This window comes from Rhinolophus ferrumequinum, chromosome 10, assembly GCF_004115265.2.
Source record: "Rhinolophus ferrumequinum isolate MPI-CBG mRhiFer1 chromosome 10, mRhiFer1_v1.p, whole genome shotgun sequence".
NCBI lineage: Eukaryota > Metazoa > Chordata > Mammalia > Chiroptera > Rhinolophidae > Rhinolophus > Rhinolophus ferrumequinum.
The window spans coordinates 39,074,279-39,091,270 of NC_046293.1; the positions used below are offsets into that span (position 1 = coordinate 39,074,279).

Consider the following 16,992-nt stretch of genomic DNA (forward strand, 5'->3'; position numbering starts at 1 on the left):
AACTGCCCAAATATGTAGAACTTATTTTAGATGATTCAAAAGCAGAGAATTTGCTTATCCTAAGACATCTTAAAACAAAGCAAGGCAAATAAAAACACGGTTTTTAAGTTGTGGCCAATAGGTTTTAAGACGTTTTATACCCGTTTTTCATTTACTCCAAAAGAGCATCTGTAATTCATCTCGTGCGTGCTAGAAAATTACAAAACTTCTTTATATGTTGACATTTTTTAAACTAGATAGTCAGATTCACTTGAAATATACTTTAAAGTAAAAATGTATTCTCAGAGAAAAAAGGAGATGTGAACTCTGGATTGAAAGTCTGCATGGGACCTGAATGATGGCCTGTAAATATGCTGATAAAGAGTTAGTGAAGCCTACATTTTTTGAAGTTCAAAGTTGAGGCCACTGGCGCTGCCTTAGTTCAAACCCCTGCCCAGTCTATATTGAATCTTTTGGTCCGAGTCATTCGAAACGTGTATTTTATGTAACACTATTATCCTGAAGTTGGTTCAAAGCCTCTTTCAACATGATTTACAATAATGGCATAATTATATTCCCAAAGAGGGGATTTCATGTCTAAGCTTCGGTTTTATATACACTATATTCCTCTTGCAATCAAATCTACTTGTCTGAAAATATAAAGAAAAGACTGTTTTAAAAGAGAAACTCTTTATGGTTAGTGTACCAGTAATAAAACAGATACTGTAGAACCACCAAGAATGCAACTAGTAATGTTACAGGTAAGTCTAAATTTTCTTAGGGTGAAATGATGAGAAGCAGAATTTGAGGATATAGGAGAAAAGTAAATATGCTGGTTTTTAGAGGAAATATGTTTAAATGTTATAATAAAAATAATCACTACTCAAGAATAATTTGCTCTTCTTCAAGTATATCTGCCCTTATTGTGATGATTTCATAAAATGAACCAGGCCATTACAATTATGTTTGTATATTAAGTCTTAAAATTGATCCATAATCCACTTCCTTCATGTGTATATCAAGAGTAAGGGTAGTCATATCCTCTCACCCAGAATAGTTTTCAGCACCTTTCTGGCTGTAGTGTTGGTATTCCAGGGATGTGTTAGCTTTTCATTGTCAAAAATTTAGCGAGGCCATAGAATCTACTTGTTATAGTGTGGGGTTTCTTAAGCAACGATAAACTCAGGTTAATACATTTAAATACATTTAATACATTTAAAGGAGTGTATTTTTTTTAAGTTTAGGAGGACATGTAAGGTTTTTGAAATTGGTCTCTTAACCATTCAAAGCATCAGCTTTCCACAAGTGTAAAATACAGATGTTAGACTAAGCAGTATCAAATCCCTTACCATTAAAATTTCATGACTACTTATTATTAAAAGAAAACCTAATCAGTGTAGTTTTCTCTATATATTTGCAGTTTGTTTTTAGTTTAGAGCACTTCTCAAGAGAAATTGATTTGTGGGGCATTTTCCAAATTATGCTGTATACACAAACACATACACATGACTCCGAGGTTTAAAAGTTTGAGAAACATTACCTATACAATATAGCCGTTTTTGCAATTTACAATGCTTACAAGCACAAATGCTCTGAGAAGTTCTATTGGAAAGAAGCCTTTTAATCCTGCATTTCCTAAACATTCATGCTTGACTAAAAAGCGTTTTATTTATTGATTTTTAAATAGAACACCTGCTACATAGAAATGTTTTGTACATTGTGGCAAACACTAGCCTGGTATATAAGGACCTCAACAATCTGGAAAAACCGTCATAAGTAGTTTCCAGGGCTGCTATAACAAAGGACCACAAACTGGATGGCTTAACACAATAGAAATGTATTCTGTCACAGTCCTAGAGGCCAGCAATCCAAAATCAAGGTATTGGCAGGGCCACGCGCTCTCTCCCTGAAGGCTCTAGTGCACCATCTGTTCCATGCCTCTGTCCAGTTTCTGGTGGTGACTGGCAATCTTTTGCATTCCTTGGTTTACAGACACATCACTCCAATCTCTGCCTCCTTCTTCACGTGATGCTCTTCCCTGCATCTGTGACTCTTTTTATGAGGACACGAGTGATTGGACTTAGAGCCCCCCCTAATCCATATGAACTCATCTTACGTGCATCTTAATTATACTGCAAAGATCCTGCTTCCAAATAAGGTCACATTCACAAGTTCAGGGGTTAGGACTTGAACATATCTTTATGGGGGACACAGTACAACTATTACAAAAATTATCCATCAGACCTCATATCCCACTGCTCCTTTGCCAGATCACATTTTAGAGGGCCCCAGAACTTAGTCTTCTGATCTGTTTTATGTACATTCATTCCCTTAGTAATCTCACCTATGTTGGAAATGCCTTGTATATGCAGATGATTGGCGAATTTGTATCTCTAGCTCTGCTCTCTCCCCTGATTTGCAGATTCTTATATCCAATATCTCTGACATATTTAATAGGATTAAACAAACTAACCGTGTCCAAAACAAAACTCTAATTTTCCTCTGGCCAACTCGCTCCAACTCCAATTCATCATATCTCAGTAAAGGACACCATCATTCTAAGAATCACCTTTTGTTTCTCTTTTTCTTTCATTCACACTGAATCCTTCAGTAAATCTCACCTGCTGTTAAGACTCCACTGCCAGCAGTCTTGTTAACTTTATATCTTTCCCAGACTAAAAGTCTCCTAACTTGTTTTCTGCTTTCACTCTTGTGTCCCTACAATCTGTTGTTCCCAGTAACAAGTGTAATAGTTTTCAAACATGGTCACACTCTTTTGAAAACTCTCTTCCCGTGACCTATAGTGTCCTACCTGCTCTGGCCGCCGTCTGCTTCTCTGATCCTCTCTCCTACCAGCCCCACTCCTTGCTGCTTTTGCTCTATTCTTGTATTTATTGCCAGTCGTCTAACCCACATTTTGAACTTATCATTTGTCTTTCATTTTCTTCCCTGATATTTTTTTATGGTTTGTTCCTCCTTCCTACCTTCTCTGTGTGGTCTTCTTTAATCATTCTACCCAAAAGAAATCCCCTCAGTCTGTGTCAAATCCTTTACCCTATGTTGTTGTTTTTTTTTATAGTATTGATCTCCACCTGAAGAGTATTAATTTGTTTAGCTCCTCAAACTAAAATATTAATTATACAATATTTAAGAATTGTCTTGTTCACTGCTATATTTCTAATGCCTAGAACAGTGCCTGGCACATAGTAAGTACTAAATAAATGTTGAATAAATAGCTGAAAGAAAGAATGTGTGACAACTCCTAGCAGACTTTCTCCACTAGATTCAGGGCTCCTTCCTCAGTGTCTCTAAGCAATGTCTCCATCTTTGTTCCTGCTGATCTGCTTTCTTAGAATTTCTTCCACATTTTGTTCATCTTTGTCTAAGGAAATGCTCTTTATACTCTTAAGAGCCTGTTCAAGTTACGCTTCTGTGAAGTTTTCTCTGCTGTACATTCCCACCGTGATCTCCCCCGGCACCTAATTGTTTTTTTAATTATTACATGTGTGTCTCTCAAAAGACTACACATCTCTTAAGGACAAAGTCATTATTATGTACTTGTTTTGGGGTTTTTTGCCCATACCTCAGAGCAATAATGCTCAGAACAACTAGTGGGCAGTCATGACTATTGTATTGATCAACTGATTAATTGATTAATTGGTTGTCTCAATCTCAAACATCTAAATGAAACAACAGCTTCAGTGTATTGGGGGCAGGGTACGGTATAATAAAGTCAGAAAGAGAGAAGCATTCAGATCCAAATAACTATGTTAAAAAGGCAGCATTGTAATAAATAAGAGACTAAAGAACTCTTTTATTTCTTATCAGAAGGTAAACAATCCTTACCCAATATGATGACGTTATTTGGAAAATCTGCCTGAGTAATTACAGTTCCAGATCATACTTGACCTTTCTTCAATACCCATGAAAGAGCTTGTTAGCGAATGTGAAAACTGAATCCGTAAAACATATTATTTAAACTGATAACATTTATTTATGAGTCACTTTTTATCAGTGCGTTTTCCAGATACCCATTCCAGTTTTGTGAAAAAATTAGATCACTTTTGAATCCTAAATTTAAAATTTGCAGGAGGGTAGGCTGTAAAAGTAACATCGATAAAGGCAAACCTAGTATTTTCATGTCTCTTGGTATATCGTGTTGGTAGAATCCCAAAAGATACTGAAATCACAATTAGTACTGAGCATATTCTTTATATATTTATATATTTATATATATATATATATAATGTATATATTATATATGTAATATATATACACTTATATGATACACTATATTACTATATCATATAAGACACATATCATATAAGACACATATATATGTATCATATATTCAAAAGCGATGCATCAGATTTTCAGATTTCCTGTGATGTAAACAACATTCTTAACAGTCCCATTAAAACACGTCATATTTGTTTGTAATTGACATTAAATTTTGCTCTTTAGACCAGTTTAAATTTACCATCCTTCATGTTGTGTTTTGGTGACTAGGAAATAAAAGAAAACTAACATCTAGAATTGTTTTGCTTTTGCTACAACATAAAATACTAATGCAAAGGTAAATCTAACATAGGGGATTACTGGAAAGTCATGTGTTTGTTTTTATTCCCTGTAAGCTTATAAAATATTAACTTTTAGCAAGTAGTATGCTTATAAATTGTTTTCAGCAGTATACCAGCAAACTGCAGAGATAACAAAGAGGGAAAAAATAAGATTTATAAAGCCCTGGTGTCTATTTCAGACACCTCAGCATTTCCAGGTTTTTTTCAGATATCTAAAAGAGCTGACTAGCAGCTGAAGCAACAGAAAGTGGTAGGGAAAACAAAGCAGTTAAAACTACACTATTATGAACAGACTGTAAACTCCATGTCCAAAAATGTTTGCCACCACTACTCTGGATATAATATAGTCAACATGAAGTCACAGAATACAAATCTTTGACTCACTTTGAAATGAAAGCCACAAATACAGAACTAAGCCCCACTCTTCAAGGGGCAGAAAGAGTTGAATATTTTGCCAAAATTCTTCTTGCTTCAATAAAGGATAATAAGGTTATGCCTAATAAAACAGAAACTGTTGAAATTCAGGAATTCGCCAAGAACATCAGTTTGATGTACTTGTTTTAGAGAGAGGAATTCACCATCTAAGAGAAAGATCTCCAAGTGTTCCCTCTCACAGACATGATCTTAATTACCATGCCCGAAGGACCCACCAAACTGGAAGCTCAGCACTGGGATGGTCCAAGTTTTCTTACTTCTCATACAGTGTCCATGTCACCTTGTTGCTTCTTAAAGTGTTGAGCTGCTGCTTGTTAAATGCAGTCTTGCATTCAGACATTTCTGGGGAGGCATGGTGAAAGAAGTGAATGAGCCTTGCATCTGCCTAAACCCAAAACCAGTATGTCCATCATCTTACAGTCACTAACTCCAAGGTGATTCCTAACACAAGCAAGAGAAAAGTGCTGCGTATGTTTAAGTGAAAAATCTGTCAAACTTTTTTTGTCCTTATACATATCCTTGCTTTGGTAAAAATTACGAAATATTCATTCTGCATGCATAAATCCAGATGATTTGTGTTACTTAACATCAATCACAGGTTGAATGCTAGTTACAAATTTTTTGTGCTATATGCCCTCAAAAGGAGAAAAATTCTCCTTTATCTAACATTCATAAATTTTAAGATATTAAGTCAAAATTGTTTTTCATGGAACTCCTGCATGTTCTAAGGAGCTTATAAAAGAATGAATTATTAGCTAACACATAAGTCTTGAAACATAATAATAAAACAAACACACAGGAAGTCACCTCCAAAGTGAGCCTATATCTCATCCTGCCTGATTCCACCCTCCAAATACAGCTCCAGGTACAACTATCCTATTTTGATTGCATAATTTCCTTGCCTTGGAAATGATTGCCTATTGATGTAACTCAATATGCTTTTGAACTTTGCTGGGGTTTTGCGCTTTTCGAAAAAAAACGTATTATACAATCTCTAGCCTGATCACTTCCTTTTTAAATTAAATAAATTTTATTACACATGTTCACTAATTGATATTCATCTGAAATATTTGATGGAATGCTTGGTAATATGGTTGTTAGTACGTGATGTATTAAGATTTATTATAAAGCTGTAGTTATTAAGACAGCATTATCTTTCTGTGGGGATAGGTGAATTGTCTATGGGAACAGAATAGGTAGCCCAAAGACAGATTTCACGTGTGTATGAAAACCTGATTTATTATAGAAGTAACATTGGAGATTTCATATTCTTTAGCTCAATCCATTTCTATAAGATATACTAGCATAAGTATACAGAGGTCTGTATTGAAGAGTGTTCATTATAGCATTGATTATAATAGCAAAGATTCAGAACAATCCAAATGTCTAATAATAGAATAATTTTAAAATAAATAATAAAATATCCATTACGTATATATGTACATATACTGGGGATGCACAAAATATATATACACATGACTTGTATTCATCTTTTGTTATTGGTATATATGAGTATTATAATTTTAATACAGTTTTCTCCTTTCTTAAAATGTGTATACATTTTTTGGCACCCTCTGTATATTAAATTATAAACATATAATGCAAAACTATACAACCATTTAAAAGAAGAAAACAGCGCAATCTGGTGGTTTCATACACTGCAGACCGGATTCATAAATTGGTACTCTCATTATGGAAAGCAATTTGGTAATATCTATCACAGTTTTCAATATGCAAATCTTATGACTTGGAAATTCCAAGTATTAGAATCTATCCAAGAGAAACTGTCTTTTGAAGGGAGTGCGCTCACATTGTAAATTTCTTCGGTGCTTCAGAAAGACAAAATTCGGTGCTTCAGAAGACAAAATTGCAGTAGATTTACATGTCTATCAATGGGAGTATGGCTAAATAAATCATGGAATACAGTTAAGCAATTTCTTAAAAATGAGATAGGGAAAATTTCCAGTTATGGCAGTGGAACTAACTGATTGTGTCAACCCTCTATAGTTAACAATTATAAGATCTGGACAAAATATTTTTAAAAACCTATCTTTAAATGCTTGAAAGCATCCAAAAGTAGACAGAAACCACTGGAAATGGACTAGAACTGGGTGTTAGTACACTCTTCTGTAATATTTGAATTTGGACCAAGCGCAAAATAATTTTAAAAACTGCAAATATTTAGATTTCAATCTGTTTTACATATATTAAAATAAAACTTTTAAAAATTCAACTTTAATCCCTACATATCTTTTAGGTTAGGTTACATATTTTCACTTCTAGAATTGAAAGTTCATCTATCATTTCCTAGTAATTGCCTTGCTCTATTAGGGTTAAATATTCATTCAATCTCAGCAAATATTTTATGAGTGTATAACATGTGTCAGACCCTCTTCTACCATGTTTCCCCGAAAATAAGACCTAGCTGGACAATCAGCTTTAATGCATCTTTTGGAGCAAAAATTAATATAAGACCCGGTCTTATTTTACTACTTTTATTGTAAAAAACCCGGTCTTATATTATTTTTGCTCCAAAAGATGCATTATTGCTGATTGTCCGGATAGGTCTTATTTTCGGGGAAACACGGTACATGCTGGGAGATAGTAGTCAGCAAAACAAACAACATCTCTGCTCACCTGGGGTTTATAATACGATGAACTGTCTGGTTTAATAGAGACTTGTAAGCAGAAGATATACATTCACCTAAAGGTATCATCTGAGAGTAGAAGGAAAAAATAAGGAAAAAGGATAAGCAGAAATTCTATTTCTGTGCATATATTAAAATCCTAAAATACTGGGATTTAAGGGAATCTTAGTAGTGTACAATCTTTTTATATGAGCATTTTGCTACAGACAATGCATTCTTTTTTTATTAATTCTGAAGATACGTCAAAATTTTAATCTTTCAGTTTTTCAGTCATTTTGAGTATCAGTGGATTATAGTAGTGCAGTTTAATACAGAGTTCTCCTTTGGATTTGTCCTTTTTTTTTTCTTTTATGTTGGTGGGAACTTGTGGAAAGAATATGTCAAGTTTTACATAAATACGTATGACAGGTATATATTGTGAAATGGATTTTATGTGGCTTTCTTTTGAGTTCTTTCACTGTTCTGTAAACTGTAGGCAATGTGTTTTCATTGGTTAATTATATACCATGAGAAATTTTTTAGGACAGAAGAGTTAGCATCCTTTCTTTACCGTCTTTTTTTTTTTTTTTCCTACCTGCAAAGAAGACCCTTTACTGAGACCTATTTAAAGCAGTTTAGTCCTGATTCAAATAAACTTTCATTTGACTGGCTGATGACTGAGCTAGATAAAGGCTTCATGGTGGCAAAAATACTCCCCACCAACAATGACATCAAAATAGATTCCTAACTAATGCCAGTGTGAATGTACTTAGGGTCTCGATCCCATGTTCCTCAGAGTTCGATTGAGCTCCTTAAATGTGTGAATCTGTTGGATGAAGAAATCCCCATAGCGCCCGGCCACCTTGGTGTCTGTGCTGTGGATCATGTCCTTATTGTTGTAGAAGTCAACCGCAGAGGTTGAGTGGAATTCGCCATTTAGGGCAGAGATGCCGCTGGGCCAAAAACCACGTTCTTCATTTTGTGTTTGAAGACAAGAAGTTGGATCCAGAACTCCTGCTCTGTGAGGTCCAGGAAGCTGGCCGCTTGGCCACGGGCATGGTGGTGTAGAGCCTGAGGAAGCTGCAAATGGTTGAGAGCTGGGCCCGTGGCTGTATTTCATCAGCAAACACCTGCAGCTGCTGCAAGGAGGGTTCCTTGTGGTAGTTGGGGTGTACATGGTCATAGTTGGGCACTAAGGCGACAGGAATTTGGGGCAGAAATAGCTGAAGAGTTCCTTATAGACCTGTGGGTCACGTTTCTCCATGTGTAGCATCTTATCCCCATATTTCTCCCAAAGCTAGAGGGGAGTGCTCTCGTCTGTACACCTGGGCTACATGGTGAGGGCGACGGTGAGAGCATATGCACCTGCTTGTTCTGCTTGTTCATTGTTTCACACCTGTAAGTGGGCCTCTGAAACTTGCTCTAGGACCTCTGGACGTAGAGGAGGATGCTGGCAAAGACTCGGATGGCGTCCTGGTAGCAACACATCATTAAGTATGCAAAACCAGCATAATAGTATGTAGTGATCTGGCACTCAGGCACACGGAGCACATGCTCTACTGGTTTAGTTCGATACCATGTTTCCCCGAAAATGAGACCTAGTCAGACAATCAGCTCTAGTGAATCTTATGGAGCAAAAATTAATATAAGACCTGGTCTTATTTTACTATAATATAAGACCGGATATAATGTAATGTAATAATATAGTATAGTACTGGGTCTTATATTAATTTTTGCTCCAAAAGATGCATGAAAGCTGATTGTCCAGCTAGGTCTTATTTTCGGGGAAACGATGTTCTCCAGCACCTTGGTGGCCTGGTAGTAATCCCCCAGCAGGGAGTTCAGATGAAGAAGCCCCACCAGGCTTGTAGAGGGAGTGCCCTCCATACTCCCCAGCCGCACTCTCAGGGTCACCTCCACTTGTGCACACTTCCAACTGCCAGTTGATGTTGGACTTGTCTGCCACGGAGTGGAGGACATTGGGGGTACTGTGAATGTTCTAGATTTTGGGAAATCAACGAAAGAAGTCATATTCTCTTCTGACTTCTTGGTGGTCTTACAGTGGTACTGACTAAATGACTGAAACTGATAGATGAACTAATCGATGACATCCCAGAGCCATTGGCTGGGTAGTTCAAGGGAAGCAGGACCATCAGCATTAAGAATGTAGTTGAAGAGATTGCAATAGTTGTAATAGGATTCAAACCTCTGCTCCAAGGAGGGTCCCCCACTGACTTTGGCATGTCTGTAGTACAATTCTTTGTACAAAATCAGGAGGACAGCATTGTTACCAACCTGTGGAATAATGGCTTCAGCCTCAGGCCAAGGTGTATTCTTGAAGAATCTTTCTTTCAGCTTCATCTAGCTGTTTTCAAGATGTCCTGGATCTCATATACTTCCTGGTCAGTGACATCGCTGGAGACTTGACTGGCCTGCAGCTCATGTACCTTTTGGTCAATCAAATCCAAGAGGGTTTTGTGGAAATACTGGGTGAAGTTTTTGATCACTCCAGGGATCACCTGATAGGTCTGCTATTCACACTGATGTTCAGAGGCCAGATCCTGCTTTGGATCTCCTGTGTGCATATCATAGTTGTGCGGGTAAGCACAGGGATCACATGCCGTCTCCGAATTGTAATCACAGTGGCGTAAGACATGGCTGCCGCGCGCGAATCTCTTCTTTATGTAGTCAATAATCCTTACCCTCCAGAAAGTTCTTTATTACGTATGACTTTTATTGTTAAACTTCTTGTTTTGTTTCCTATAATAACTTGTTATTGAAACATTAAAACAATCCTAATAAATAATCTCTAATTCAACAGAAAACCAAGTCAATTAAGTTTCAACAATATCGAATATTTCTTAAAGTACACTTTTCCCAAGAACTTTCTCTAATTTCAGAAAACTGTTCATGTCCTCACTTGTCTTTTGTCCGACTAAACCCTATGCAGGATGTAATTATGCTGTGTTTCTGTACTGTGTATTTCTTTTGGGTTTGTTTGCATCTGTTATATTTATATGGTCTTTGTGAATATTTGACCTGTATATTCAGTAAGAACTAGCATTTTATATTATTTTATAGTTTTTTAAATTACCGTGATCAAATTTATGGTATTTATCCAATAACTGAATACTAACATCAATTATAAAATTATAATGATTATCATCTCACCTTAGATAATAGCCCAGAAATAGTGACAACATTGTCTCTGAGTTTAAAGCACTTTTTTATTTTATAAATCGTCATCTGAAAAAGTTTCTCTAGTGGGCTTCAGTGGCATAATATTCTTTATCCCTCAACTAAGTGTATTTTTTTCTATTTCTCTCTCTCTCTCTCTCTCTCTCTCTTTAAAACAAAAAATCAACAGCTTGATCAAGTCATGCGCCAAAGAAGCCTGTCCAGTTTGGAACTGTTCCTCTCCTGTGCTCAGAAACAGTTAAGTGCTTTGATAGCTACAGAACCAGTTGACATTGAATAAAGAGAACATGACAAGCTAACCACACTGGCAATTGATAAATCATTAGACCTCTAAAATACATGCTGTGAATTATAAAGATGTTTTTGTTTTCTTTCCAAACCTTAGAGAATTGGTTTTCCCCAAACAATATTTAGAACTATCAAGAGATCTAATTTATTTTCTTTTTTTTTTTTTTCCTTTACATTTACTATTATTTTGGTGGTATTGGTGGTGGTAGCAATAGTAGTAGCAGCGGCAGCAACGAAAAGTATTATGTGACCCAAAAGCCATTGACAATTGCCACGTTACCAAAAGTTAATTAAGTAAACGTGATAGCCTCTGTTGGCCTATTGTATTTGGCAAAAGTAGTAAATATCTTTACTTATTGCCTCACAGTGACTCTTGATAAGATTCTAAAATGTAATCATACATTTATTTGAAGATAAAAAAAGCATGGATTTTCAACATCTCAATCTGATATTACCAAACTTCTTTTCTGTAGTGGGATCTATTTGTATTGGTAATAATTGAAAATACTAGCAATTATTATATTAATTCAACTTTGATCTGATGTTCCACTTAAAGGGTTATGTGTGTGATATATGTTTATCTCCTATTTTAGTTCTTCAAAGTCACTATGAATCAATAAAGTCATGTTTTAAATGAATCATACCGTGAACTTAATCTCTAGAAAGAGAATATAACATAACAATTTATACAAATTCTGGTTCAAATATAAGAGATATGAAATTCTTTCCCAGTACTTTAGAATGTACTTAATTCATGAACAGTGTGCTTCAATGGGACATCATGAATTTTTTTAACATCAAAACTAAATGTCATTAAAATGTATCCAAACATTTTTGTCTTCTTTTCTGAAATGCTTCTACTTTCATTGGCTTTGTACTTTTCTGGGATTTCTCAGTGTAATAAAAAGAGTTCCAAAAACTTATTTGGTTATTATATTTCTTTTTTATCCTTTTTTAAAATTCTTCTTTTAAATTTTTTTTCTTGCTCAAACTTACATACCCATGGATGATGATGTTTTTAATATATACCTACCCTGAATATTTACAATGGCATTTACTAAAAAATCTTTAAATGTGAATAACTAGTTTTCTCTTACAAATTTAAATAAGAAATTAAAGCAAGCAGGCCACTTACTTGAAATGCAGCATAGTAAAAATTGTAGGGCGCTTTTAATTCAGGAAAAAGCCAATAACACAATGTTACGGTCGTATTTAAAACCACTTGGCTCTTTGTCATCAAATTTTAAATGATAGGGTATTTTACAAGTTACTTAGGTAAGATTTATATGAAAATGAATTATAGAAGTTCAGAAACCAATATCCAGGGAGACTCAGATCCAGAGATAGAACTATCAAGAGAATATAATAGTCGACACCTCTCTTTCATCTCCTACCACCACAGAAAGATTTGTTTCTTCTTCCATTTAGGGTTCCAACTTTGCTGTTGACATAGACTAATTGTTGTCTGAAGTAATTTGGAACAAATTGATACCGATCAGTCTATGAGTATTGGCAGAACACCCACTATGCACAATAAGAAACTCTTGGATTGCTGCGGTGCTTTTTTTCCCACAGAGCTGCCCTTAAAGATAACCGAGAATAATCCTCTGGGCTTGGAATTCATTATTTGAATACATTAATCATTCCAAACTGAATTAGCTAGTACGTTTCAATGATGTTCAAGTTATAGATTTCCACATTCAGAACTGCATTCTGTTTTTGCTCTGGTTATCAAAGGGACATTGACAATCGAAGGTAGTATTCACTAAGAGAATTAGCTAATTAAGTATTGTTTTTCTCTGAAAGGTGAGCCCAAATTCTGAAAGAGAAGTAGTCAAATGTTTTGTATCTAAAACTTTCTTTGCCTATTGTATGATTTCCTTTAGTGTTTGTCCCTGAAATGTGAGCCCAAAGTCTCAAAGAGAAGCAGTCAGATGTTTTGTATCTAAAACTTTCTTTGCCTATTGTATGATTTCCTTAACTCTTTTTATGTAGCATTTCATACCTTTATGTTTACATGAATAAGGCACCATCTTGAAAGGTTGAGCGTAAGAGAGCCATTAGATTTTTTGAATGCTATAGCCACTATCAAACTGTGACTCCATTTTTAGTAGCATGCTTGAGGGTTCATTAATAGAAAAGTTCTTTCCCCCACCAAAAAAAATGAGTATCTGCTTTGTGTCAAGTATTTCCACGTATCTCAATAACCTCGTGAGGGAGATGATATATCCACAATTATTAGTGGAGAGGCTTAAATGCTTGCTTGCCTATGGTGACGGGATGGACTTGGGATTCAACTCCTGAGCTTTCACCATGCAGTTTTATTCCTTCTAGTACTATGGAGATACCTGATATTCTCTCCATGAGAAAATATCTGGAAGTTTCTATCCCCTATAGCCTTATCATATTAAGAAGACTAGTCCCCCTTTGTAAACCTAGTTGGAATTCTAGCTGTGCCACATTCTAATTGTGAAATGTATCAAACCTAAACCTGCCTAACCAATTTGATCTGTTTTCTCATCTGTGAGGTAGCAATAGTGATTTTAGAGGCTTTTTGTGAAAATTAAATTAAGCCTATAAAATACTTCACATAGTACACCTGGCTGTTGTGGCCACAAGTTCACAGTAATTCCTCTTTCTCTGAGAATTGCCCACAAAATGCAGGTGTGGTTGCCCACAAACAACTGGCTACACAATATATTTCTGCCTCTCTGACCTTGATTGACTAATCAACAGATGAAGATCTGACCCCGACTGCACCTCCTGTCATATGGTGACACACTTCAATTACTTTCCCCTAGGAACACAGACATGAACTCTGCTTCCAAGGCCAGAAGTCTTTTGATCCCTGTCTTTCCTGAATCTTGGATACTGTGAGATACCCAAATATTCTTCTAATATGCCAGCGCCACTCAGTTTTTCCCCTTAAGCTAGCCAGAGCCACGTTCTATTACGTGTAACCAAAAAAATATTAACCAGGGCAATCCAGCACAAAGCCCGGCACATAATCCCTGGATACTCTGGCACTTGTAACTTCTTCATTTCCTCCACCATACTAATCCACATCAAAAATGGGAACACTCGGATTTATTTTAAGGAATGTTAAAAATATAACTGAACCAAAGCCCCTATTGTCTAACAAAGCCAAGTAAATCACAGATACCTAAAACTATGAACAAACAGTGCCCTATTTATAAGTTCTCTGTCACTCAGAATCTGGAGTAGAGGTTTAAACTCAGCTTTGCTAAATGCTGACTCATGTTCCAATTCAAAGGAGTCTTGCTCAAGATTGCTTTGAAATCAAAACCAGAACCAGGTCCCTATGGTTGGTGTTATTCAGCACCGAATGGGCTATCTATAATTATAAGTTGTTTTTTGTGGGACAGTTCAACTGAGTGGTGTCAAAGAATGCTATCTACGCTTTACGTAACAATAGAAACAAAAGAATTATTCATTCACTGAATTACAAAGGTAGTCTTTGCATAATAAATCCTGAATAAGAAAAAAAAAAGCCAGCCATATATAAGAATTTAGAAAATATTTATAAGACTCCAAGAGAAAAAAAGAGTTGGATCAAAGCACTTAGCCCTTAGTCTTCTGTTTACATATCAGTTAAACTCTCCTGTTTCCAAAGACTCCACTGAAGAAGTAGAAAACCAATGTGTTCTGAATCCACGGGTCATTTAATTGTAGGCATCACCACCAGCATCATAGTAAATGGGCAGAAACAATATATGAGCACTCACAGCTATGACTGCCAGAATGTTTTTCAGCCAGCCAAAACAAAAACTGTTCCCTTTACTTAATTGAAAAATAAACACATTTTCATACACCCCAGCTGCCATAATGCAGGGGCTACTTGGGCATCAATTAATAGTATATGTAAATAGAAGGAAAAGAACAGGTAAAAATTTTCTTTGGGGTAAAAATTTTCTTTGCTCTCTTCTAGTTTTCTGTTTTCTTTTGTGCCTGAAGCATCCATTCTCAACAAGCTAATTCCTTTATATTCTGCCTCCACCCACCCCAGCCATTACATTCTGGATTTTTCCAATGGAGTACTTAGAGAATTCAATAATATTTTGTGTTGTCATTTATAATTAATAATTTGTGTTCTTATTTGTTTATATCTATCTTCTCCTGAAGGAAGAGCCCACATCCCTTCTGTTTATTGGTTACTGAAGGCATCTCATAGCCTGTACACTTAGTACATACTAAGTGTGAGTTCGTAAACAATTGAATCACTCATTGCACCTGTCATAGAATAAATCACCTAATCTTGAGCTAATAGATTCTGAGTGCTAATTTAAAGGATGAGCTAAAACTGCTGTGTTTCTAAATGAGTTCCTAGAAGAACTCATTTAAACAGTATTCTCATGAAAGAACTCTCATAAGAGAGTAACCAGCCTTCTATGAATCAAAATTTATGAACATTCTAAAATGAATTCGGCATTTCTGAATGCTACTAGAATGACTAAATCATTAAATCATAGCTACTAGAATGCTACTAAATTGATGGAAATGTGCTACCCAAATTTAGAAGATCTTCTAAGGGTACAAGTATGGAAGAACATTACGGAAAATTATATGGGAAATAATTTTTATGGTGCCAAGAGATGCTTGACTATAGAGTAAGAAACAGCCTTCCATTGAGTGGGCTGTAGGGTATTAGACTCACTGATCCTGGCTCCTCAGGTTTTACTTACAACAAGGAGGGAGGACAAAGGTTGGAGAAGAGACTGTATGCATAGGATTTTGTGATCAAGAGTAGGAGATTCAAGGGCCCCAGTAGAAGTTGTGGGTGAGGAGAGGAGAGGTGCCTGGGAGTGGGTCAGATCAGGGACCCTCCAGAGCAATGTCGTGGGAGAGTCCTGGTGATAAAGGATGCCCAAGAATATCTGATAGTCTTTTTGAATGTACCTCTGACTCCCAACTGTGGTATAAACTGGTTTTGTATTTTTTTTTGAAATATACACAGAAATGAAGAAACACACTCATTCAAAGGTAGGAAAACTTGACTAATCCTGGCAAATATTTAGTCCTCTGAAGTCTGGGAGCTGATTACAAAAGGAAAAATTGAAGCCACAGAATGTACAAATCACTGACTTCAACATAGTTCTGATACTGAAACAGATTATAGAAAATTGCTTGTGGCCAGATATATACATAATGAATTTTGAGCTCTTGTTCTTTTTTGTGTAGGTATTCTTTTCTGAAAATATTAGTAACCACTAGATACTGTGGAAAGCACTACCTTTTATGAAACATTTTTTTTTCTGTAATGCTCTCCATAACAGCCAAAGATGTAAATGTTTACTGTAAACTATAGAAATTTTAAACTGATTCAATTAGTAAAAATTGCAGTTATTGTCTCAGTGAATTATTTATTCTTTAAATTTCATTCTATGCTATAATTTACAGACAAACCAATGTTTTTATGTTCATGGCCTTTTAAATAGGTAAACAACATGTTTTCTTATAATATCCTCCTTTTTTCTCATAAAGCAGGAGAAAGACTTTTATACTTTGTATCAAATCAAAACTGGCATTTGGTAGCAGTTACATAAAATGAGGTAAACTAGATAGAAATATCAAATCAGATTTTTTTTTAGAAAACTCTGGTCTTTAGGTTCCAAGAAATCCAGATAAATAACCAGCTCCAGTTATGGAAGAGTAAGATGTGTTCACTTTTATATGAATACAATTCTTTCAAAGTGCCACAGGAATTCTAACTTTGTTACACTGGCAGTTTTCCACATGAAGAATTCTTGTGTTCAGAAATGTGTTTTATCTCTCTTCTTATTTGAGATGCATATTCTCTATTACACATATTAAGTAGTCTACTAGGGAAGCCTAAAAATTCTGTATAACTAATAATGCAGTGTTAT

General features: G+C 35.6%; 1 protein-coding gene and 1 pseudogene across 2 annotated transcripts in view; one reads left to right on the forward strand and one right to left on the reverse strand.

Moving 5' to 3' along the window:
• CCDC91 (coiled-coil domain containing 91) overlaps positions 1 to 11,212 on the forward strand; it is a 290,110-nt gene extending 278,898 nt beyond the window's left edge. For both annotated transcript variants that reach the window (XM_033117969.1, XM_033117971.1), the window contains exon 13: positions 10,989 to 11,212. In XM_033117969.1, coding sequence (XP_032973860.1) covers positions 10,989 to 11,099 — 111 coding nt within the window. In that variant the 3' untranslated portion in view covers positions 11,100 to 11,212. The remainder of the gene's footprint in view (positions 1 to 10,988) is intronic.
• LOC117029010 (eukaryotic translation initiation factor 3 subunit L-like) lies at positions 8,391 to 10,326 on the reverse strand (annotated as a pseudogene).
• Positions 11,213 to 16,992: the final 5,780 nt, after the last annotated feature.